This window comes from Passer domesticus, chromosome 9, assembly GCF_036417665.1.
Source record: "Passer domesticus isolate bPasDom1 chromosome 9, bPasDom1.hap1, whole genome shotgun sequence".
In the NCBI taxonomy this organism is placed as follows: Eukaryota; Metazoa; Chordata; class Aves; order Passeriformes; family Passeridae; genus Passer; species Passer domesticus.
This window is the reverse complement of record NC_087482.1, coordinates 39300346-39325534: the sequence shown is the minus strand read 5'-3', so window position 1 is coordinate 39325534 and position 25189 is coordinate 39300346. Positions and strand designations below refer to the sequence as shown.

The 25189-nt window shown below is 42.5% G+C and overlaps 1 protein-coding gene across 13 annotated transcripts in view; it reads left to right on the top strand.

Moving 5' to 3' along the window:
- CADPS (calcium dependent secretion activator) overlaps nt 1-25189 on the top strand; it is a 204682-nt gene that overhangs the window by 127544 nt on the left and 51949 nt on the right. For 4 of the 13 annotated variants that reach the window (XM_064432912.1, XM_064432905.1, XM_064432913.1 and 1 more), the window contains exons 14-19: nt 7142-7243; nt 8071-8134; nt 8869-8992; nt 11391-11459; nt 12324-12341; nt 21412-21518. In XM_064432912.1, the coding sequence (XP_064288982.1) occupies nt 7142-7243; nt 8071-8134; nt 8869-8992; nt 11391-11459; nt 12324-12341; nt 21412-21518 (484 nt within the window). The remainder of the gene's footprint in view (nt 1-7141; nt 7244-8070; nt 8135-8868; nt 8993-11390; nt 11460-12323; nt 12342-21411; nt 21519-25189) is intronic. The other 9 variants (XM_064432916.1, XM_064432911.1, XM_064432917.1 and 6 more) reach the window with 3 other exon arrangements.

Genomic DNA, 25189 nt, shown 5'->3' with positions numbered 1-25189 from the left:
AGTGATGGAGCTGAGGTGGGCTGTCTGTTTGTATCGTGTTTGCGTAAGGTCAGGCAGCGAGACAACAGTCGCTCGCAGTCAGCGGGAAGTGCAGGCAGGCGGTGGATGCTGAGGACAGCCTGAAGGTCAAGGCTGACAGGATGACAGGTGTCAGTGTGGGGATGATGCCTCCTCGCCCGTCCGGCCCCCGCCTCGGCAGCGCTGCTAAGCCAGGATGGGAGCAGGGAGGCTGCTGCTGGAAATGCAGCTCCAGCTGGGGGCTGGCCCTGCAGCTGCAGCAGGTGAAGTGGTCAAAATGGGATTTTGTGGACAGTTTGGAGCCCTGTTGCCTTACATGTCAGAGTTTGGTCTCCTCTCTCCTTTGGAGTCATGTATCTTATTCAGACCTCTGACATGATTTCTCCATATCAAGGCTGTAAATCACTGCTATTTTTATGGCAGCCCACATAATTTTTGTTTTCATTTCATCTTTTTCATTAGTAGAAATGGAGTTAAATGTTTCACCTTCTGAGACACCTGACTATGCAAGTGCAGGATGTGAGGAAAACAGGAACCAGGAAGAGCAATATCCACATGGTTTACTGTCCTCAGGTACTTGCTCTTCACTGAGATTGAGGAACTCAATGCTTTTTAATTGTTGTGGTCATTCCTTAGTTGATAATGGAGTTTTGTCCACATGGTATCAGAGGATGCCTTTTGCAAAGACCTATCAGTATGAAAAAATGTTATTTCTGATGTATTTACATAGGTGACAGGTAGTGAAGGCACAGAATTATCCAGACATCCAACAACACGTTGTATGTTTATTGATGTCTCTTTGCTTTTGGTACCACCACTATGTTGCTTTTCTTTATCAATAGTCCTCCAGAGAACTAGCAAAGGCAAGAGCAGGAATGGTTTTGAAAAGACATTGTGATTTGGAATAAAATTGTGAAAGGATTTACATGGCCACCAAGATCTTTCCCTGCCTTCTCTCTCCCTGTTTTCACTGTCCTCGTGTTGGGGGACTGTGGCAGTACTGCCAGCGTTATTTGACACACAGAGAAATGATGTGTTAGAGGAGCCTCACTTCTTTCCTGTCTGCACATGGGAGAAGTATTGTGGAACAGAAAGTTGAGCTCAGCTTTTCCAGGTCTAAAGTTAGTGCTTAAATCTTGAGCAGTGGCTCCTGTCCCTTGTAATGAAGTGGCTTTCAGGAATGGCCTTGGTTTCACTTGTGCATTTTTTTTTATTTAGGCATAGAATAGCATTATTTTTAAATTTTAAAGTTAGCACCATGAAAAGCTCTTTTTGTGCTTGTTAATCCCAAACTTTTAAAAATCAGACTTAAATATTGGTCATTTGCATGCTCAATATTAGCAGACTGAGCTTATCAAAATCAGGATGCTGGACTGAATTCCCTGCAGTCTAATAACGACCAAGTACCATAATCTTATGCAAGTTGTTCAGTGACTATTTACCTAGAGTTCAAGCAGCTACAAGTCTCTCTGTTAATTAATTTGGTATTTGACTTCCCTTTTCTTCTGTAAACTGTATTTTATGGCCTCAAATTTGTTTTCAAGAAAAAGTAATTTTGTTAACTAATGTTACCATTAGCTTTCATTACTATTTTTACAACTGTAAATCCAGCAGAAATATGCTATTGTCATAAGCCTTCAAGAATTGAAAACTCTACATGACATACCTGCAATTATCTCCATTGTATTGTAATTGCATATCTGGTCTGTTTCACATAAAGATTTCCACACAGCTAGTTGAAACAAAAGAAATGCAGGATTATTTCTGTCCCTTAAACACTAAATACACTTTATCACGATATCTTCATGTGCTCCCCCAGAGCTCTGTGTTGGGTTTCTCACTCAGATGCCCTGCCCTGGCTGCAGTAAGGCAGGTTCAGTCTGGCAGGGTGTGATGCCCTGCCCTGTCGTGAGGCGCCAGCTCCGTGTCCCATCCAGCGCCGCGATCAGCCCGTGGTGACACAGCAGGTGCTCCCGCTGTCTGTCGGATGGGATGCACTGCCTGTGCTGCAGGGCTGGGTTGCCAGCCACCAGCAGGTCACCGGCTCAGTGCAAGAGGCTGACACGATTCATCACAATGGGTGTAGGATGGCAGGGCTCAGAATCCACCCGGTGCCGGCGCAGCGCGTCAGGGGCGCGGATCGCGCACGAGAATCAATGAGCTGTGACTTGGCTCGATGCTGCGGCGTGGAGGAGAGCCCGAGCGAAGGGAAGGCAGGAGTTGGGAGATTAAATGGTTCCCATGCTCGGCAGCACCTCACAGGTGGCTGGGGCAGCGCCCAGGAGCACTGGGGTGAACAAAGGGCTTTGCACCGTGTGAGTCCCCAGAAGAAATGGGGAAAATCGATGTTTGCTGAATACACTTTTTTCCTAGGGGTGTAGGCAGGTGGACTCTTTCAGGTCTGGTCTGCTGGGGGAGATGTGAGAGGCAGCCGTGATCCTGCCCACATCCCCAGAGCCCATCCTTGTGCAACCGGTGGGACTGTGCAGGCAACTCCTCCCGCGAGGGATCCTGCGAAAGCCGCTCCTGACACATGCCGTCCAAGGCACTAATCATCGATGTTTACTGTATAGCTCATATGTGCTGCACCTGGCAACCAGCAAGGGAGCTGAAGGCAGCACGTGTTTTATATTTGAGTTGTTACTTAAAAAATCAAATTATTTGCATCAGTTTTTGACATTGTTTTTTTTCCCTTGGCTCTGCATGCCAGGGCTCACAGTGCGTGCAAAGATCTGTTTGCTACGTGTAAGCAATATTTTCCCCAGTAAAAAAAAAGAAGTGTAGACAAGTTAAACATAAAAGGTGTAAAAGATGATATGTCTTTTCATTTAGAAGCCGACGTGGTATTTCATGGAGGCTTATGTCAAAGAGATTAACGCACTGGTGCTATACTGTATATTTATAATTGCATACAAATGCATGCTATTGCTTCATATATTAGTCTTTGTTAAAAAATCATTTTGATATATTTGTTTTAGCAGCATAACTAGCCCTGGGGGCACCGGGTATAATTAGAAAAGGGCATGGGGGGAGGCGGGACTTGTAGAATAAAGCAGTGGCCTTAGGATCACAGGTCCTAATTATAATTTATAATTAACCCTGGAATTTGCACAAACCATCTAAGCTAAACAAGGACTATCATTTTTGCTGTTTAAATTGCAACCCTTTTTTTTAATTTCACCACCTGCTTTGTTGATGTTGTTGTTTTTGTGGTTTAAAACTTAAAAACATGGGGGGATTAGGAAAGTGGCATTTAAAACTTTTCATATGAAATATTTACTGTGGGAATTTACTCATTTAGAGCCAACACAGTGAATCTGCAGCAGAAGGAGTGATCTGAAACTTGTTTACTTATAATTAAAAATCTTGTTAGTTATTTTTCTTGCCTTTTTTGCCCTTCTGCTTCCCTCTCTGCCCACAGCTTCTGCCGTACACCTCAAGTACCCGTGAGCAGGAGCTATAGAGAATTGGATGGAATTGTGTCTCCACACAGATGGAGACATTAGTGTTGTTTGTCCAACTGAATTCATAGACCCAAACCCATTTTGTCCCTCATGCATTTGTATATATCATGTACATCCAAAACTTCTGTTCCACCCTTTTGCTCTCCTCTCACTTCTCATCACTGCTTCGGTGCAATAGTGATGTGGTTGTGGATTGTGTGTGAGAACATCAGTTCCTGCAGCTTTGAGAGATGCTGCTCGCTGGTGGAATTGATGCTTTTGTACATGAGATCAAATAGCTGGTATCAAAGTTGAGCTGGAGACCTTTGCTGAAAACAAAATTGCCAATAAGCATCAGAATGAGCTATGCAGCTTGATCTTCTCCTGGGGATTTTTTTCAGCCCAATCAGCCATGTACCGAAATTGTCTAGAGCACAGAAGTGAATCTTAAATTACAGTGATGCTAAGCTATATACCCTTTGTGTTCTTGCAAAAGGGAAAATAAATATGTTCCCTCAGAAAGATTATATTTTCAAAGTATATTTGACTTGAATGTTTAATTAGGTTTCAAAATTATCGAGCTAATAAATTAAGTGGAAGGCTTTGGGTAGTGTTTTTCCAGTTCTATCTATATCCTGCATTTGTCACTAATTAATGAGTTTCTAATGCTTCAGCTTCTGGGAAGATGAGCAACAAAGATTAACATAACTAGTAAATCCAAAGATGTGCAACTGGGTTATAGTATTTGAAATTTGACAAAAACATCGGAACTATTATTATTTGTGACATGGCTCAAGATGGGGGATTGTGAGGAAAGCAAAGATGACAGAACTGGTGCTAACCACTGTGACAACAACTTGAAAAGCAGCCGACATGACATCTTTCCTATCATGCTGCCGAAAATGTCAACTTTGTGAAGGACAGTGAGAAAATGGTTTGCCGAAAATCTGAAAGGTAGATTCAAGAGATGCTCATCATGTCAGATGCAATATAGTCCACAGCTGGGTGAGAAAGGGAGTCCTTGCCATGGTGATGGCTCTCGCTTGGCAGGCCCTTCCAGACATCCACATTGCTCCAAAAATGGCTACAGCTGTAGATTGTCTCAAGTTTGCATGAGACATGAGGAGCAGCTTGTGCTTACACCCAGCGTGGGGGGACTGGTGGCCAGAGCCACTGGGTTTGTGTCCTCCTGGCTCACAAGAAAGGGGAAAACCAAAGGATTAAGCTTTCCTTGTGTGTGTGTGACTTAGGGGTTTGGTTGGCATCCCTTCAGGTGTTGTGACTTGGCCAAAAGCCACATTGGCTGGCCAAAAGCCACATTGGCCAGAGGTTTTCTCTGCAGAGCCCACCCTTTGTGTGGGTCAGTGATGCTTCAGAGCTGCCACTGCCCGGCCAGGACACACCTGATGCTGTCAGGTCAGCCTGTGCTGGCTGTCCACCACGAGTTGTTAGATGGTGAGTGCTCTGAGTACAGTGAGAAGCTGAGATTCATATGAGAGGGCTGTGACCCAGCCCGAGCTGTCAGATCCTGCCATTAAATCTCACCAGTTGAGGTTATTGACCCAGCAAAGGGTAACACAATTTTCAGACCATTTCCAGTCCCACAGCAAATCACTGCCAGGGCAGGCAGCTTTTACTCCCTCGTTTGTCAGTGTTGATACAATTAACCCAGTGACATTCTGAGCTGTTGTGGGTACAGGGCAAGGACCAAATGCCAGAAGTCAAATGAGGGCTTCAACCCTGCACCTTAATATATGGCATTTATTGTGATCTGCCTTGAATTATCTCTCTCTGCCTGGGAGCAAACCAGGCACTGTGAGGTGCACAGCATCACAAAAGGCATGGACATCTCTATCTGAATATTAAATATTTTATGGAACTTTGGAATAAATTATATTAAGCATGTTAAGACATTAATTTTTGTTCAATATCTAATTTGGGTTTTTTGTGGCTTGCTCATTTTTTCAAAATAACTGGTACTAATTAGTTACTAATGAGACCAGATCCATACTTCCAAAATTGTTTATGAAATGTGTTCCCCAACTGAGACATTTTATCCAAGTTTCAGCCTAAATCTTTTTTTCCTGTTTTTTTCCTCAATACACAACTGAATTTGGCAAATAATCAAAGAAAGATTCTGATTAAATGCTGTTTAACTTTAAATACATGCCCTGGTATTCAAGTATTTTTCTGTGTCCATGCTGCAAGTTTTATTTAATGTATATTTAGCTTTAAAATTTTGCAGTAAATATCATCTACGGTTTGCAAGTTCCTCTTCCCAAATGTTTTAATGGTTTATTCACCTGTGTTGGAATATCAGAGTTCATATTTATGATATTAAGAGCTTAGTAAATGTAGGGTCGAGGAGAAGTGATTGCACAGATTTTATAGATTTTAATTTTTTTATAGATTTTTTTTTTTCTTTTTAAGTTTAGGGCCTTTGATTTTTTAAGAGGAAAATAAAGCCAACCAATTAACCCCTGACAGGAGGTTCATTAGAAGCTTTGTAATCCCTTGCCAAGTCTTTTGTAAAGCCAAACCAGTCTAGTACTGCGGATTTATGCAGCTTAAGCTGAACACTGGGGGAGGCCTTTAAGTAAGAACATTTGTTCAATTTTAAGATGTCTTACATTACCTACAGATTGCCTGTGCCAGCAGAGTTGCCCAGGAGCACACAAACCCTTAGACTTTGCTCTGCAGCGATGGCAGCAGTGCCAATGATTGTGTGCCTGTCCCCTTGGTGGATGGGTGGATCAGACTGGCTCCCTCCTCTCGCCTGGGATGCTGCTGCACGCCAGGTTTTGCCGTGTGGGTGTGGGGGAGAAGGAGGGGATTGGGTGGGTTGGCACCAGCAGAGGTACAGGACAGAAGAGCACAGGGATCACGGCATTATCCAGCCCCCAGGAAGAGCCTCAGCAGGGGTTGTGTGCACACTGTGCTCCGTGAAAGATGAGAAATACCCCCAGGCAGCAGGACCTGGGCGTCTCACAACACACTCCTGTGCACTCCTCAAACAGAGGGGCATCAAGTAGTCTGAGAAAATTTGAGATAAATTGCATAATGTGTTCATTTTTATAAATTAAAATTAAACTACTGAAGAGGCATTGCATTTCCAATGCAAAATGCGTGTCACTCTTCGGGCACATTTCAGCAGAATATATTGAAGATGGTTCACTTCAAGAAACCTCTATAATGGGGTGATTCAGCAGCTAGGAAAGAGTGCAGAATTTTATATTCTGTTTATATATATGTCATTGATATTCTTTCATACTATGAATTGTGTTAAATTAGCAGCTGAATTCTTCTAGAGAAATTCAGTCCCTATTTTGCCAGCAAACGGCTCAGTCCTGACATGAGAGCTGGCATTGCACTCCCTGCAAATACCTGTATTTTGAGAGAAATCTGCTTTTCCCAACTTCTTTAATAATTAAAATAAGGGCGTGGGGGGGGTGGGGGTGTCCACATCTAGATTATCACTGTGAGAGAGGATACTTGTGTCTTTGTTTATTTTTGATACTTTGGCAGCAGTGCTGCTACAGCCACCCCTCTGTCGGCATGGCACATCCTCTGTCCCGGGTCTCACAGTGGGTGAGGGTCCTTTTGGAAAGGACAGCGTGCTGTGGGATGAGCTCCCGGGGTGCTGAGGTGGAATCTGAGTCATTGTGGCATTTCTCCTGCAGGCCTGACGGGATAGGAACTGTGACTGTGGACGAGAAAGAGCGTTTCGAAGAGATCAAGGAGCGGCTTCGGGTGCTGCTGGAGAATCAGATCACACATTTCAGGTAAAGGCACAGAGCCCAGGCTGAATGCGAGAGGAATGATTTCCTCACAGCTCCCTCCTATAAGCAGCAAAGCCAAAAGGCAGGTTTTGAATGCACACAGGAATTTTGCATAAGTGACACAGACCTACACAGGGCAGTGAAGCATGTTTATAGCTGGCGTGTGATTTTAAATATATATCCTTTAAAGCATATTTCAAACCATCTTGCTCCCATAGGCATGGTAAAGCTGTGGATTTTGTCTAAAATATAACAACAAAAAATCCCTTATCCTCTTATTTCTCTGTTCCTCTCTGCTCAGTTATAACCCATTTACCTTCTCCCTAGTATTGACAGGCAGGGCTTTCTGCAGGAATGTCACAGTATGGAAAGATACCCCCCCCCAAAAAAGGGATGAATGGCCCCCAGCACACTGGTCAGGACAGGCAGGCTGTGCACATTCACACAGATGGGTGATGTGCATTACCTACACTCTGGTGCATTGCCAGGTCTCCAGCTAGAAATAAATGTCCTTTCCATAGGGTCTTTTTTCCCCCACATTTTTAGAAGAAGATGGTATTATTTCTCCAAGTAGATCTAAAAACTCTCCAGGTGACACCCAGAATTAAGAAACTGCTAAAACTATCAGCTTATTACTAACCCATATTCTCTTTTGCTGCCTTAGTCTGTACCAACAAACCCTTTCAGAAAGTTACCCTATAGAAAAACTGCTCATTCCAGGCAGAGAGACAGAGAATTGCTTGGAAATGCTTAGGAAAGAATCTTTATGGCTCAGGAAAGGCTTGTTCATGTGCACTTGGTCTATTGCTAAGATGATGTGCTTTTTCTAGGTACTGCTTCCCATTTGGCCGTCCAGAGGGTGCACTGAAAGCCACTCTGTCACTGCTGGAAAGGGTAAGCACAGAAATAGCAGAGAGTAATTAAAATGACCTGTTCTCATGTATCCTTCCATCTCAAAAAGCTTGAGGAGCTGTTGGCTTTGCATAGGACATGTAATTAATGATATCTTATGCTGAAGTGTGGGGCTTAGGTGGGGTTGGTGTGTCCTGCCTCAGCTGAGAGGCAGGTGTGTAGCCTGGCCACTAAAGGCACAATGTTCTGTGTCTGTGTTGTCAGGTAAGGGTGAGGGGTCTGCCTGGCAAAAATCTACATCACAGATCCTTGGCAGCAATGCCTGGCTGCTGCCTGGTGCAATTCCCATCTTGAGGCAGACTTGTTCCCTCTGGATGTATAAAAGCTGCTCACCATGATCTTCCTCCCCATCTCCACTCCACCATCCTTCCCACCTCTGCTAACCTACAGAATGGCCAAGTCCAAACCCAAACCCAAGTCAGTCAGTAGAGCCTGGGAAGGCAAAACATTGCTTGGCACTGGGCAAGTTGTGATAGATCTTAATGTCATACCCTAAAAAATCATCACAGACTTCAGGGCATGCCATATGGTGTAAATACAGAAGGGAATAATACAGTCCCACATCTTAGGCTGGCCAAGGTGACCTTGTAGTGAGTCCTGTGATTGTACACATGCCCTGAGAGCCACACAGAACTAGCATGGGAATGGATGTTTGTGCTGGGCTTGGAGAAAAGCAGTTCTGTGTGCCACAACAAATCAGATTTTCTTGTGTCAAGGTTCTGATGAAAGACATAGTTACTCCGGTCCCTCAAGAGGAGGTAAAAACAGTCATCCGTAAATGCTTGGAGCAAGCAGCTCTAGTCAATTATACTCGACTATCAGAGTATGCCAAAATCGAAGGTAAGGCTTTTTCTTTCTGAAATTACAATTTTTTCTTATGTTTCTAGGTGGCAACTTAGGTGGCTGGGAGCTCTTTAAAAAAAGCTCATTTGCTATTTACTGTCTTGTCGGTAAAACTGCTGTGATTCAGAATCATTTTTGTGGTGTTGGCTTCGGAAGCAGTTAAGAATGGAAGCTATGCAAATAATTTCTTTTTCTGGAAAGGAGAGAGGAAACAGTTAAAAAGAACTGTAGCTTTTTTTCCTTTGATCGTTAGTGCATTTGGCCAGTGGTGTAGTATTCAGACTTACGTCGTGGTTTTAAAAAACAAATTGAAAAATACTTGGGATGTCATCTTTACAGCTGAAGGTATACTGCAGCTAATTGCTTGTGACACTTCAGGAGACAAATGAAAAATAAAGAGCTGAAAAACTGTTTAATCTATGTTTAATCATTTGTAGCCAATTTAAAATGTCTTTTTTTTCTGGGTGTGTTTCATTGTCTTTGCAGTTTGCATTGCAGTCATTGATCAGTGATCCTATACTTGCATCGGATTTCTTTCTTGTCACTCTGAATCTGGCAAAGCTGATATTTTTGACCTTTTAAGTTATGGGAGAATAATAACCAGTGACCAGAGACACATGTAGCCATCAAAAAGACATTTTAAAGTTTGCTGGAGGATATGTGTTACTGAAGCTCTATGATTCAGTCGTTCTTTTTATGTTATCAGTTTATGTTGGTACCTTGTTGGCTGCTGTTCACAACTTGAAACTCCCACCCAACTTTTTCCAAGTTCCCAATTACTTAAACCTGTGTGTTCCAGATGAATGGTATGTTCTGCTCTAGACTGGGTTTCTGTCGTGTGTGATGTGAAGCATTCCCACAGCCAAGATTACTGTTGTATGCCTATAGGACAATATTGAGAGGAGAAAAAAAAAAACCAAACTAAAACTCCCTCTGATTTGTTCTTCGTTCTTGTTTACATGAAAAATTGGGTTGTTATTATATGGCAAATTGTCCAGGTTCTGTACATGACATGTCCTCTCTTTTTCCATTTTTTTTCTGTCTAATGATGCAAATTGTGTACCAGTGGTAATGAATTCATTGTTATGCATCCAGTGAGAAACACTTAAGAATTGGGCACTAAAAGGATGTTTATCAACTCTTGACTTGGTAATGAGTGACAAAAATAGAGAAGGAACGAAGGTTTCATAAGCACTGTATTATCAGGCAATTTATCAAAGTATTCAACTTCAGAGGATACTTTAATTGGTGTATTCTGTAAAATGCAATGTTTAAATATACTTGACAAGGATGGAAAAGGACTGAGAATCAAAAACAGCTTTTCTGTTGAAGGATGCTACTACCCAGGGCTGGCTCCCTTAGGTTCTCTGTATAAATATCACTAACTCGTTGGTAAGATTTGCTCTCTTCTTTCAGATAAATCTATGCAAAAACAAACTTTATGATCTGTAAGTAAAAATGCATTCATTTCCAAAGTAGAACAGTTAGTGTGTATTTTTCCTTTTGTGCCTCAATTCTTCTTGGTTGTGTTAATTATCTGCCCTCTCTTTTTGCACTGTGACTTTTAGGTCTGGGAATACTTTGAAGCAACAAACCTATTTTTTTTCCAGCCGCCTTTTCAGAGAAATAGTTCATTCCACACTATCTGCTCTCTTCTGCTTTTCTCCTCCTTTATCTGTGATTGGCCACAGCCACTTTTTGATGCTCTTTCTACAAAAGTGGTTGTAACACCAATTTCCAAGCATGCTGGGATTGTTAATTTGAACAACCCAACATCCGCCAGCTGCATGCATCAGGTTTTCTCTCATGAGCATAGTCCACTGTATATTCAAATACTTCCTTAGAGGAGCAAATGACAAGTTTACCTTGGTGAGACACATTCCTGTTCACTGGACATGACTTTGAAATCTTGCTTTTGACTGACATTTGAATAGCCACATGTGTAAGGCACTTTTGTCAGAAATGCAGAACCAAATCAGTGGCAGCAGTGCTTGAGGCTATGCTTATGAAGAAATACCTGTGAAAGCCTTAGATACTGAAGGCTGAAATCCTTAGTATCTCGGAGCCTGAAACCAATGAAATTCTATTTTCCTCTATTCATGATGTTTTGATCATTATATTCTTGCAAACAGTTCAGAGCAAACCTCTAGAGTCATGGTCACTGCCTCTCTTGTGACTCATGGGCATGCTGAATGGTTAATCCAGTAGATCTCAAATTTTAACCCTCCTTTTTATTTTTCTTTCTTTTATTTTTTTCTTCTTTTTATCCTGTGTGTATCCCAAAATACTCTGTGGCTTTCCTTGTAACCTGATATGAAGTTTTCCTCTGACCTATAGCCTGTAACCTCTTTACCTCTGACCTAAGCCTCTTGCATGCCCAAATCCTCTTTTATAGGGAAAAAGAGAGAAATGTATGAGCATCCTGTCTTCTGCTTGGCCTCTCAAGTGATGGATTTAACCATTCGTGAGTACCTACCACCCTCCTCTCCATGCTGTCCTCACTTTCTCTGTTCTCATTACCTCAAGAAAGTCCAGATCCAAACCAACTCACTCTCCTTGCTTCAAGTCTTTTAGCATTGGCTTGTCTGTTGCTTCTGTCTGTGAAACCCAGTGTGAGAAGTCCAGTCACTTTCTATCAGCCTAAACCAGGTTAGACAATTAACCCATCTGTTTGTGACAAACTCAGATTGTCTGTAAGTTTTTTCAGTTCTTCTTTATGTCCGTGACCTGAATGCATTTTTACTTTGCTTCTGTGTAACCCCAGTTTGTAAAGTGCTTGTCACTGGTACACAATCAAAAGGTAGCAGCTACATTGTGGAGAAGTGAGCTAGAGGTCAGATAAAGGACACTTGGAAAAAGCCATCCCTTTGCCTGCGTATAAAATCTTTACCCAATCCTGTGTATAAGATCGTATAAGGCTGTCCTTTCTCTGTACATCAGATCTTAATGTCTCCTGTCTGTTAGCTCTCAGCCAAAGGATGCACTCTACTTGCTCTCCTCCTCGATTTTTTTACTTACTCCTTTGCACCGAGCTCTGGAGGGGACACCCCGACCCTGCTGTCACTTGGAGACTCCCTCTGTGTCCTCAGAGCTCTCCCTCTCTGGTTTTCTATTTGTGCAGCGTTTTCTCTCACCTCCGTGAAAGGAGTTTCCTTTGGTAACCCCACGCTCGGGGGGGCGGGGGGCGAGACGGGGCGACTTTTCTTTTTCTCTAATGTCATATATCACGCATAACTGGGGGGCTGTGCGGTCCACTTGCTCATTAATCCTGCATATCTGTTCTTGTTTCTCTCTTTTCTCTCCTTGTTGCTTTCTCTCTTTCATATAGAGAATCAAAAGGACGCAGGTGAACAATTGTATATGCATTATAAATTGTTAGGACTGTTGAGTTATATTTATTTTGTTTTCTATTTTCATAGCTCCTTAAGATATGTACTCCTTCAGGCTGAAAATGGAGATGCATTGATACTTAAGGAGTTAATTTGTGCTGTCTACATAATCTCCTTTTCCTCCTTTCATAGAATAGAGTGTAGATTAAAAATACCCTATAGAGATGTAGTGCCTTCTTAGGAGACAGTTGTAGAGGAGAATCTAGTCTTTGTAAAGAGAAGGTTTCTTGTTTTTCAAAAGAACTGCAGCTCATTTTGGGTGAAAAAATGTTGGTGATTTGGCCATTAATTTTCCACACCTAACAAGAACATTTATAAGTAAACTAACGTTCATTTTTGGTTTTCATACCTTCTGTTTTCTGCCCTGATGGGAGGACTGGGTTTTTCTTTATTTCTTTATTTCTATTTATTTGTTAATGTGTAACAAACAATCTGGTGGGACAGAAATTGTGTTTGTCTCTTGTTTATAACCTGTGGTGACATGTAACAAGGCAAAGGCTCAGCTCAAGTGCACATCTCTGCAAAAGGGATGGTGGAGCTCTGCAGCCCCTCTTCTCGTTTCTGTTGTATCCCAGAGTCCTAGTTCCAAAGTCCTTGAAGCTTGAACTGTTCATTTCTTTTTGTGAGTAGATTGTTCTGTTTTGTGGAGGGGAAAAAAAGGATATGGATGATTTCAGCTCTGTTTGCACAGGGAAATTGCTTTAGAAGAGCAGAACAAGAGGCTGGGCCAAGTTCTGGCTTCCCCAGACCTCCTCAGCTCAGATTTGGCCCATAATCTATTGCATCATAGTAAAATTAATTATAAATAACAATCAATATTTAGAAAATGGAGACTAATTTTTTCTTACATTTGTGAAAGGTGCAAATAAACAAAAGTAAGATAATTACCATTAACTGTAAAAATTAGAGTGAGCACAGGCTGTTGTGCATTAAGCACAATAACTGCATGGAGCATCGTGCTTGCTGAACCTGTCACATGCCTGCAGTTTAGAAGTTCAGAATGACATTCCTATGGCCCAGCTTGTTTAAAAATAACCTGTTTCTTCCCAGTGCTTGGAGCAAGTGAAATGGCACAGGGAGTTGTGACTCCACTGCTTTGTGCCCACAAACCTCCCTTGGTTTTAAATAAAAAATTTTCAGGCAAGGTCAGCAGGACTCACTTGAAACTGGTTCCTCAGCTTAAGTGGAGTCAAAAGTGACTGGGGTTTGGCCTGACTTTTTTATTTTGCCAGAAGCAAGAATAAAAATAAGACGCTGAAAACAACTTCTTAAACACACACCCTTTGGTTCTTCTTTCTTCTGAGAAGCATGTAGTCTCTTGCCTTGCATTAAAATATTGAAATAGAACATTAAACAGGAAACCAAGCTAAAAGAATTTAAAATAAATTACTTTAATTATTAATCAGACAAAGCTTGCAAACATCCAGATTAATAATAGTAACCTTTCAATAAATGTTTATTTATGTAGGTCAGAAATATATAATTATTTTAGAAAATAATAACTTTATTTAGAAAATAATATTTAGAAAATAACTTCTCCATCCCTTATGCACAGGGATCCCATGAGCACAACTGCCAGTTTGCACTGCTGAAGTTGGGTACAGGCAGCTTCAGAGGTGGTGCCAGCCAAGGCAGAGTTGTCAGTTTGAGAATTGATTGTGTTTGGTGTAAGACTGGAGCGGGGGGAGTTCAGTTTTCAGGCTGACTAATTCTGATATTTTTGGTCTCTGTAAGAAGAGGTTTCTCATGGTAGTGCTGAGTTGGTGCACAGAGATGAGCAGTGAAGGAGACATGGGGATGGAGACACTCTCACCTCAGTGCTTAGTGCCAGAGTGTGGGTGGCAGAGCAGTGGGACATCTCATGGAAAGTACCTGGAGAGCAGAGGGACCTACTGAAGTCCTATTGCTCTGTCCCCAAGGCAAATTGAGCTATCCAAAAATACCAGGTCTCTGCTTGTCCAGCAGCTGCTCCATCCCCTGTGCAAGGAAGGAGCCTCCCAAGGTGCCACACCTCACCGTGCTGCACAGCTGGCACATGCTGTCCTCCCTGGATGGGCTCCTGGGGAAGCTCAGCCTCACTAAAACACACCCAGTGGTGATGCCAGGTGGATGTGGAGCTGGAACCCAGTCAGTTCAGGGATCAGTGCTGCCCATGGGGCACCAAGGGGCAGCTGCAGTGCCTGTACAGAGGCAGACATCTCTCAGGTCCTGTGTCAGGCTGGGGAGCACCCACAGGAGAGGGACTGAGCAGGGCAGCTTGGGCTGCATCAGCCCGAGCTGGCACAGCCATGGAGCATCTTGGTCACACACTCACCCCAGCAGACGTGGAAGGCGTCCTGCACCAGGGAAGGGGGTGCAGGAGAGCTTGGTTTCAGACTAGAGCAGCACAGCAGGTTGTTAAGAAGCAGTGGCATTTTCCAAGGCACTCGTACTGGCCCTTGTCACAGTCCCATGCTCACTTTACGTCACTCGCCTTCCCTATTTCTGGATCTCAGCCTGGGAAGCTCTGTGCACGTATCTGTAACTCAGCTGAGGAGCTGAGCTGCCTGTCAATTGACCAGGTCCAAGGCAAGGAGAGGTCCTGTGTGGTCTGTCAGCCCAACCCCTGCTGGGTAATCACTCCAGCATTTATGATAAATCACAAAGCGTAAAAAGAAAATAAAATTGCATCATTTGAGTAAATAAAAATGTAAAATATATGAAAATATCCATCTTTGTGTGCAGCAGTGGAGGCTGAAGTCATTAATAAATCCTATACTTTCACTTAGGCATGACTATAACCTGTATCTATGTGTGCTGAAATGCTGCTTTATTTGTTTCATTCCTTGAAGTGGCATTGGGCTGTGTTTAACAAAGAATCATTACGCAGCTTTCAAGATTTTCTCTTGACCTTTTGAAGGCAGTGTCTAAAGCAGTACAAAGTTATTGCAAGAGCTTCAGAAATCCAGAGGTCTGCATTTTGACATTATGTTTCTACGAGTCTCCCATCAACTGTGGGAGCAACTTGCTGCCTGGAGCATGAGACACAATTCAGATAGGCACAAATTCTTCATAGGCTCAATAATCATTAGAAAATCAGGAGAGCAGTTCTATCTTCAGTATGTTGAGGTTTAGAGGTGAATTGGCATCTCTTTCTGAATTTTAAAAAATTAACTCTATGTTTTTTTCTTTCCTTTAAAATAAAACATCTTATTTTGAGAGAAAAAATACCATCACTGAAATCCCTTTCAGATACACACAAATTAATTTCATGAGTATAATAAAAGGCTGCCCTGCCTTGTCCTTGGGCTAAGTCCATTATGCTTTATAGTTGTCTTGAGAACAGCAGCTTTTTGTATCATTTTGATGATTGGCTCACAAATGCACTTGGATGCTAAAGCCTTTGGCAAGGGTCATATATTTTTAATTATTATGAAGAAATCATTGAATCAGTAACTACGCTTCTAAAAAATATGAAAAGTCATATTCTTCTCCCATTGCAAGTGTAATTCTTAATTTTGCTGATGTTTTAGTAACCCATGTAGCAGAAATCATGGTGCTGAGGTAAAAATATGTAGTTTGAAAATTTTCCAGTCACACAAAATTAATTGTGTGCAATATCTATACCCAATGTAGCACAGATTTATAAATATACCCGTTACTGCAGGTTGAAGCTCATTGCAAGGACAAACCCCAAATTTTTCAAGTTATTTGAGCTTCTGCAAGTATTTTATTTTCCAGTATCATGCAGAAGCATATAAACCTTTAGAAGAAGTTTGTCCAGGAAAGCACTTTGTCAGGCAGTAAGAATTTGCTCCTGGCTCTGATTTCGGTGATGAAGGTGTTTAAATCTACTCATCTGACACACATGAGCAGCAGGTACAAGAGCATTTCTGATACTAAACTGGCTGTAGTGAGGGATCAGAGAGGAAAAAGGGAAAAAAGAAAAGCTAAAGTGAAACAAAACCTGCCACACACTGCAGCTGATCACTAGCACGTGCCTTAAAACCCCTCCAGCCTCACACATCTCCCTTGCTCTGAGCAGGAGTTGAGCCACCCCTGAAAGGGACCTCATGTGTCATCTCTGAGACCTGGACCTAGAGAAGTCTGTGAGCTCTAGTGCCTCGTAGTGCGTGGCTGTCACAACCCCGTTTCTATTTACATTTAAAGAGGAAATTAATCCCTTTCCTTAGCCAGACCTTAATCTTTTAAATTTTCTTGCAATAAAGAGACAACAAAGAAAAGCATGAGTTGGGGCTCATGGGTGTTCAGTGCCCACAGGAATAGAGAGAACTGTTCCCCTCCTTCACCTCCAGGTGGTTCTGCAGCCGTCATGCAAGAGCCTTGAATTTGGGTCTGAAAAACTGAAATGTGTGAAAAGAGCTGAATATTCGTGCAGATTGGGCCAGATCAGAATTATATCAAGAGTTTGTTGCTTAGCCTGCTCCAGTGCCTTGTGGGAGCTTGTTTCCAAGAGCGGGTGGTGGTGGGGGGATGCCAGGAGCAGAGTAAGGTGCTAGAGGGGTCTCTCACAGGCCCCCCAGAGAAGTGAGAGCCACCCTGGGGCACTGTGCTGACAACTGCACAGCGGGAGCCTCCTCCAAGCTGTTCTGTACGCGCTGCACCAGCGACTCGTGAAGATGCTGCTGCATCTCTTGCCTTTTCCTCCTCCTCTTTCTCTATTAATGACTTTTCCCTAGGACAGAAAACACTTGTGCTAATCAGGCCCGTTCAACACTCTGGAGTCTGGATGTCTGTGAAGCCTAGGAGCTATTTTTGGATGGGTAGCTGTTAGGGATGCAGGGGCTGGACTCCACTTTTAAGGATGCTTGAGGGCTGCAGTGCTGACGTGTGCAATGGGGTGAAACTCAGATTCCTTTCACCTTGGCTTTGGCACTCTTAGGAAGAGCTCTCTGTCTTTGACACCCCCAACTTTGCCACCCAACAGACTCCCCTGGGTGGTGAGGGGTTCCCAACCTGTGGTTGTCAGACATGGGTGGGAGAAGATGTGCAATTCCCTCTCCCCACCATCCCTTCCCATCCAGAGACCTTGGCACAGACAGCTCTTTATAGCAATGGGCAGTAAAATACTCTTCCTACATTTGCATGTCAAGCTGAGGAGCTATCAGTGAGTAGCCAAATTGAATTCTTGCTTATGTTTTAAAGCAGAGTGAAAGTCATTAGGCCAATGCCCAAAAAGCAGTTATTTTTGTCACTTGAGGCTCAGAGGTTTGTTTCTGGGGACAAAGTCACCCTTGGTAAATGTTGAACAAAGATCAGGATTACTCCAGAGGTGAATGGATAGATTTGCTTTTCCTGTTGTAAGAAAACAAGGAAAAGAAAGAGAGCCAGTAGCTTGAATGTGAGAGTCTGAATTAATCATTACACAGCCTAAAAGACTAAAAATGTGTGTGTGTGCGTGTGCACGTGTGTGCATTGTGTGTGGTTTTATGTATGTATGTATGTGTATCTATCCCTGTGTATGGAGAGGGGCACCAACCTAACTCACACTCCTTAATGGTTTACTCGAATATTCTTTATTATACTTTGATAAGTGTTGTAGTTCTGTGAGAAATAAAAGCAATCAGAAATCTCCTTTGCACAAGCCAACTGATTTTTTTCCCCCACTGGAAAATGCAAGCAAAATGGCAAGGACTTTTGGCAATAGAATGTCCAGATAAATATGCCAGATTCCTTGCAAATGGCATGATTAAAAATAGTCACAATGCTGCTAAAAACTGTTATTAAAAGGAATAGAAACTATTGTGTTAATATATTCACAGCATATAATTTATTCTCTGGGTGTATGTAAAAGGAAAGGCTATTTTCTTTGAATTTTTCCTATGCTGATATTGTAAACTATATGACAGATGGGTCAAGTCCTGATTGCAGTATTCTAACATTTGGAATAGCAAGTAACATATTTGATAGAGCTGGCAAGTTTTTATATATGATTCAACCCAGAATATAAAAGCCACTAGAATTCCAAGTTGAAAATAATTAAATGAGCTGGAAACGATCAGGAACCACACATTTTTAAGTGACAGATTTTTTTACATGTTTAAATTGCACAAGAATATTTTATAGCTCCCTTTAACCAACAGTGACGTTTAATTCTAAAATGTGTAATTGATATTTGCAAAGCAATTAATTCCTATGGCTCATTATTCTATTGCTAAACGTGCCTAAGCATTGGGGAGCCGACTTCAAGTTGTGTTTTTTAGTTCACCTTTTCTGAATTCCAGAGTTTTAACTGAATTAACCCATCTCAGTCTCCTCGTGTGACTGTGTGAAGTGTGGTTTCATACTTGCATTGAATTTTTGGCTTTCTGATTGCTCGGCGCTGTAGGACGTTCGAATCTGCTGACTTCTAGAATATGTGTTGTCAAATGGTGTCATTACCGTGTAATACCCCAAATACCGATAAGCAAAAACCCAGCAGCTTATTCCATTTGTATTTGATCATTTCTGCTTATGTTCCTTTTGAAATTTCCATCTTTTTGTCACTGTTTATGAAGTCATTTGTCTCTTTACTTTTGGCGTCTCTCTCTCCGTCATGCACAACCAGCCCGTCCGCCCAAGCCCAAGCCGCCGGCTGGGCCACCATCATCTCCTCAAACGCAGACTAACATGATAGATCATATGCTCAAAGGCATGGCCAAACAGCCGCCAAGTACTGTAATAGTCTTCCTTTCTTTTATTCAGTGGTTTCCTAGTCTAGCAGCCGCTCGTGTAGCTGTAGAAAGCTAGTCCTCATATGCAGCTTTATACGTACAAAACACCTAGTGCGACGTGGTAGGTTTTAGAGATTTAGAGGTAGCATTTATTTCAAAATGTCCACATTTTTTTGTCTAGCAATGTCTGACATATGCAACATTTTCAAATATCAACGTCAGCACAAAATAACATTGTTGTTGCATAACATTTTGCATGGAAACTATAAATATGTATGAGCTTTACATGATGTTGGATGAAATGTTTGATAAGTATATCGTATACGTTTCATGTAACTGTCAGTGCTCCAGCTATCTTAGCAGAATATTCTGATGTATAGTAACTTAACCAGGGAAATATTTAAAATAAGAAGGAAAAAAATTAAGATTGACATCTGCTGGCTGCCAAAGTTATATAAGCATCAATATTTTCTTTAAAGACAGCATCTTTGAGCAGTTGTTCTTATTAACACTTTTGTCTTTTAGTTATATTTGAGAGCAGATCAGTGTTGTAAATGAGAATGGGCCTGATGCTGCACTGATCAATGGAAAAGCTTCCCCTTGGCTTTGGAGGTGCAGAAACAACCAGATCTTACTGAGGGACTTGTCTTTGGGCTCCTTTTGCAAAAGGAAGTGGTTTCTACTTCTTGTAGCCATTGAGGTGCTGGATAGTATAGGACAAAGACTGCAGAGTTAACCAGGAGCTTTCCAATTCCAGTATTTGTTCAGTAAATTATATTAAAGGGAACCTTGATTTTTTTGTGTGTTTGTTTGTTTCCAATGATACAAGAAACAGCAGCAAAACTGGAGAAGAAACACCCAAGGCCCTTATCAGTGCCATGAATCAGTAAAACTGCAGAGTTCATTTGCATGGTGCTTTATCATCCCTCAGCCAAGCTGAGCCCCTACAGGGCCAGACTCCAGCTTGCTGAGCTCCTCCAAAAACCAGCCACATTTGGGACCATCCTGAAACATATGGCTTTCCTTTTCATAGGAACTGTGTAACCTGTAAACAGGTATTCAGGAAAAACTAGCAGCTGGCAAGACTTTGAGAGGGAGAAGTCCTGTAAGCTCCCTGAGCCTTCAGCAAGGCAGGGATTTCTCCCTGGGTGACCCAGTCAAGCAGAACAGACCATCTTGTGCAACCTCAAGCTTCTGTCCCACCAGTAAACAAGACCAAAACACTAGGAAAAAATCAGGATGTGTGGAAGGCTGGAGCGAGATGCCCTGTGAGTACTTGGCCTGTTGGCATATGGATCCCAAGGGGACAGGTCTCCCACTCCACTCCTTCTCCAAACAACCATCACAGGGAGACTTTGCACACCCCAGCTGCCCTTTGATAGCATGGAGAGGGTAAAATACCTGTGGATACAGAGGTATGGACTGGCTGTATAGTGAAATGCCTCTCTTTGCCCTTGCTGCTCAGGAGAGCTGGGCTGGGACCTGGGTGTGAGCCAGAGGGACATGTCTGTGGTCAGCTCTGCAGAAGCTGTTGTTCAGGGAAATTGTAGTTATTTTCTTTTCCTCTACATTATTTCTAGTGAAATGTTCTAAATGTTCCGTATTGTTAGCACCTCATATTTTTAATGTGTTATTAATAATATAAATTACCTGGAAGAATATAACTTAATTATTTTTTAGAGTTTTCAGAAAACACTGCAAAATAACTCAACATAGGTAAACACCAAGCTCCAGGATTTAAACTCTTTGGTTTGTTTTGCGGGGTTTTTGTTTTAAAGTTGTGTCTCTTTTCCCATATAAATCTTACCCATGAGCGTGGGATTTACCACTTTTCACTCCCTCCAGCATGCATAACTCCTGACCCTTGTGGAGTTAAATCCTGGAGCAAGACAGACCTGCAAGTTTTGCTTTTAGAAGCAGGTGACATTTAAATTGCTTGAGTCTGACAATTTATTGCAAGTGCAGACAGATTTGTTTGAATTGATCTTCTTGAAAGAATTTTTTAATAATATAGATATGATTCCTATAATAGCATCATCTACATCAAAGGACACATATTGTTCATACATTAGTGGCCAGATGCTGTCTTTAGGGAATGTGATGTTCTTATTTGAGCTAATAAAGTGCCACCATAAAGCAAACCAACTCTGGCAGTATTGTGAAATTTGGAGCTGGAGCACTGTATTTTCATAGTATAATAACGAATGTGGCTTTCTGGTTTGCTCAGTACTAATTATATAAGCATTTAACATATGCATGAAAAGATCTTTAAAGCTGCAGAATATTATAAGGTTTTTTTTAACCTCTAAAATAACTCACTGTTCGTCTAGCTTTTCACCCTGCCTTCCTTTTAACTTGAGTTCTTGTACTACAGAGAATGTAGGCCGGTTAGTCACACCAGCTAAAAAGTTAGAAGATACAATACGTCTGGCAGAGCTGGTAATTGAAGTCCTACAGCAAAATGAAGAGCACCATGCAGAGGTGAGCAGCGTCCCCGGCGAGGTCGTGTCCCCCCGAGTCTTCCGCAGGATCCGGTGGGAGCTTTCTATATCTGTGTGATGTCTTCCCATCTGGTGCTGGGTTATCTTTTTTAAAAGCTGAAAGTACACTCGAGTACGATGAAGGCAAGGTACACTTCAGGAGGAATGTGTTTTCAGAGGGGAGGGAGGGCTAAAGGATGAATTAACTGAGTTGTGCTCTCCTCAATGTCAGCCTGCAGCCTTTCTGGCAGTGCCAGTCTGGCCAAAATATTCACCATCAACTACCTGCAAGAGCAAGCCTGTCCACTTTCCAGAAAGGTTGTATTTCCAAATCTTGACCTATATGTGTGTGCCTCCAGCCAGCATGAGCAGGGTCCCTGCAAGCAGCTGCAGCTCCTGCTGTCTGGAGGGAGTGAGGAAAACTGCAACGAAACAGAAAAATTCTCCTTTCTGCCCCTTTCTGAGAATTCAGGTTGTTTCCAGGGGTCTCCCTGGGCCCCTCCAGTACATTATTAACTCACCTGGTTTCCTGTTGGACTCTTCTGCCTTGGCTTATTGGTGACACCTCAATTACTAGTCAGAGAGGTTAGGATGAACTATGCTCTGTTACTCATTGTCTGGGTTATCTAAGGCCTAATGCAACCACTCTTAAATCTTTGAAGCACCTTAACAGAAAGATTTGTGTATTAAAACCACTGAAACCATGTCATAGTCAAATATATACCAGAAAATCGTGAGGCTTGATCCTGGAAACACTTGGTCCCAGAGGCAGCTGGCATGGCTGGCTGTAGTCCTGCTCTCAGCACGTCAGGACATTTCTCCCTGAGCAGGTGATGTTGCATACCCATGTAAGTATTTGCAGGATTGAGCCCTGAGTTCTCTGTAAATCTGGTGCTCTTGAATGCTTGTTGAAAAGTTAATAATTTTAAAATTCAGAGTGAACAGTTATTGTTTATTACTGTAGGTATTGTTGCACTCTTTCACTATTTTCTCTTTTCCTTCCCATTGATATATATATATTTATAGAAATACTCACAATATTTTGCATTAAGAGCATTTGATAAATAATTTCACAATCACCTAAAAATCATTCCAGTGTGTATTAAATATGCAGTATAGTTTTACTTATTGATAATACACAGCAATCCACAAAACCCAACTAACGCCTGATTACATATTTAAATTTCCTCCCTGTTTTTCTACTGTTCATTCAATCTTGGATGATCCTGGCAGGGGAAAGAGGTATGTGACTAAACCGAACGAAACGAGTCACTCCTGTCATATTCCGTGCATGCCCTCTCAGTGCCATGTTCCCCACTGGGATTTTACCCTGGTTGCCCTCGCTTCCGTAACCTTGACCGAGGAATGTAACAGCGACTTTGGGTCGGCTGCTTGCAGAGCTGGTAGCCTGACACAGGAGGGTAAATGTGGCATAGCAGTCCAGTCCATGCATGCAGCAATGGGTATATTTTACGAGCGCTGCAGTTACATCCCAACACAACCCTACCTGCCTGGACTCGCTCCTCAGCCTGTTGTTACCTGTCGTTTGCATTCACCCCACCTCTAGTACACTGTGGTGGAGATGGACTAAGTACTACACGAGTGCCTAGAATGGTAGTGGTCTTCCTCTGGTTTTGTCTGTATGTGCCTTGTACTGGATATACAGTATTTATATGTAGAGAGAGAATATATGGGGTGAAGAGTGAAATAAATCTCCTTTTTACTAAAGCAAGGGGTGCTTGAGAGCACTATGCTTGTGCAAAAACTGTTTTATTCCACTCCTCACCAGCACAGGCTGGATGTACAACCAGCTGGGAAGGAGCTGTTTTTTAAAACACAGCTTATTTTGAAAAGAGGAAGCAGTTGCAGGACCAGTCACACTCAGCCAGCCATGCTGCCAAGATCCTCACATGATGAGGAAGGCTCAGAACTGTTCTCCAGCATCTTTTGTGTCACAAGGTTTTGATTAGAGACAGAAGGTTAATGCCAAGACAGATAGGAGGCATCCCCATCCCTTGTTCTGAACGGTGACTTGGAAGAATGAAATCCATCTCTCTCCAGAAGCCCAGCACACTTTGAATTCCCTGTCCTGAGGGTGGCTGTGGCATTTCAGCAGTGCACAGGCAGTTGGCCAGCTCTCTGCACACTTTGAATTGCACCCAGGGAAGAGAGAGAAGAGGCTGGGTGGTTTACCACTGATTTTTATTATGTGTTGTAGCCACATTGTACTGTCACTGTGCAATGAGCATTGCTGAGGTATTACACTTTATTTTTCCCCCTTCATATAATTCCAGGTGACTTTTTTTTATGTTGTCACTCACCTGGAAAAGGCTTGACCTGTGAGGTGTGACTCCTTGGTCCACTTCAGTTATTCAGTAGAAAATTAAGTTGCACTGCTTACTGAAGAAATGCCTTACTTTACTAAAAAACAGTAGTTTTTTGCAATTAACACATGCCCCTTTTTTCCCCGTGTGGACATCCAGGCAGACTCCCTAATGAGAATGTAGATAATAATACTCAGAGCATGTTCAAAAATCATTACAAGAGGAGTATCATGTCTAGTCAGTTGGGTTTGTCTTACCCATGAGAAGGAAGCAACGCAGCACAGGCAGAAATAGCAGAATCCGTGTGCCCATGTCTGTAATGTGGGAGCGGGAGGTCTCTGGCATTGTATCATCTCTCCCATCAGATGTCTCCTAGCTCCCTTTCCCTTCCTCTGGATGACTGATGACAAATGCCAGAGGCAATGCCATTCAGCTGTTTTTAAATTTGTGTTTTCTCTCTCTATGTATACATATGTGTATATGTATATATGTATCTTAACTCCTTGAGGTCATACATATATACATGTGTATCCATGTGTAAAATATACAATAATAGGTGTGTTTGGCTACAAAGCACACTTTTTCCCCCCTTTACATTATTATTTAAGCAAAGCAGGTAAGTAGATGGTAAATAAATGAAATGTTACCATCTTGAAGAAGGTTTTCTAAGTATGGTGTTACCAATCCTGCTTACAGAAATTAGGGAGAAGGTTGAGAATCCTGACATAAGTTTCAGAATTACGGAGTTAAAATTTGACTTTTCAAGCAAAAGGAAAACTGTTAGTGGTTTGGGCATAATTTTTTTTTCCACCAATGATCACATGCTTTTCTTTTTTTAAAATAGCTCTTTTTTTCCTTTTTCGTGAAAGCAGGTTCTTATTGCAGGACTCTGAAATGTTTGTTACAGAAGACATTCTTTGGCTTCCCCTCTTTTCCCTTTCCCCCAAATGCCGGTTGCCATCGTAGGGGTCACCCCATTCCCACAGACCCGGGGGCAGTGTCGGGTGGGTGCCAGCATGGCAGGCTCTGGGCAGGCAGAGGCACAGCCAGAGAAACCACATCAGAGCAAGGACAGCCCTGCAGCCTCCCTGAAAACCACAGCCAGGCCTTGCCAACATAAGAGGACCCTGCACAGCCCCACTGCTCAGCAGCGCTCCCTTCCCACCCTCCTCCTGGGCAGGTTGGAGCAGGCAGCAGGAGCACACTTGCCTCTTGATAGTTTTACTTCTTCTGTGGTCTCTCAGCAGTTTGGTGCCTCCCAGCATCACTGGCATCCAGCCCTGTGCCTGGCTAGACACCAGCACCAGATGTGGAGAAGCCCTGAAGAGCTCTGCCCCACACCCCAGCG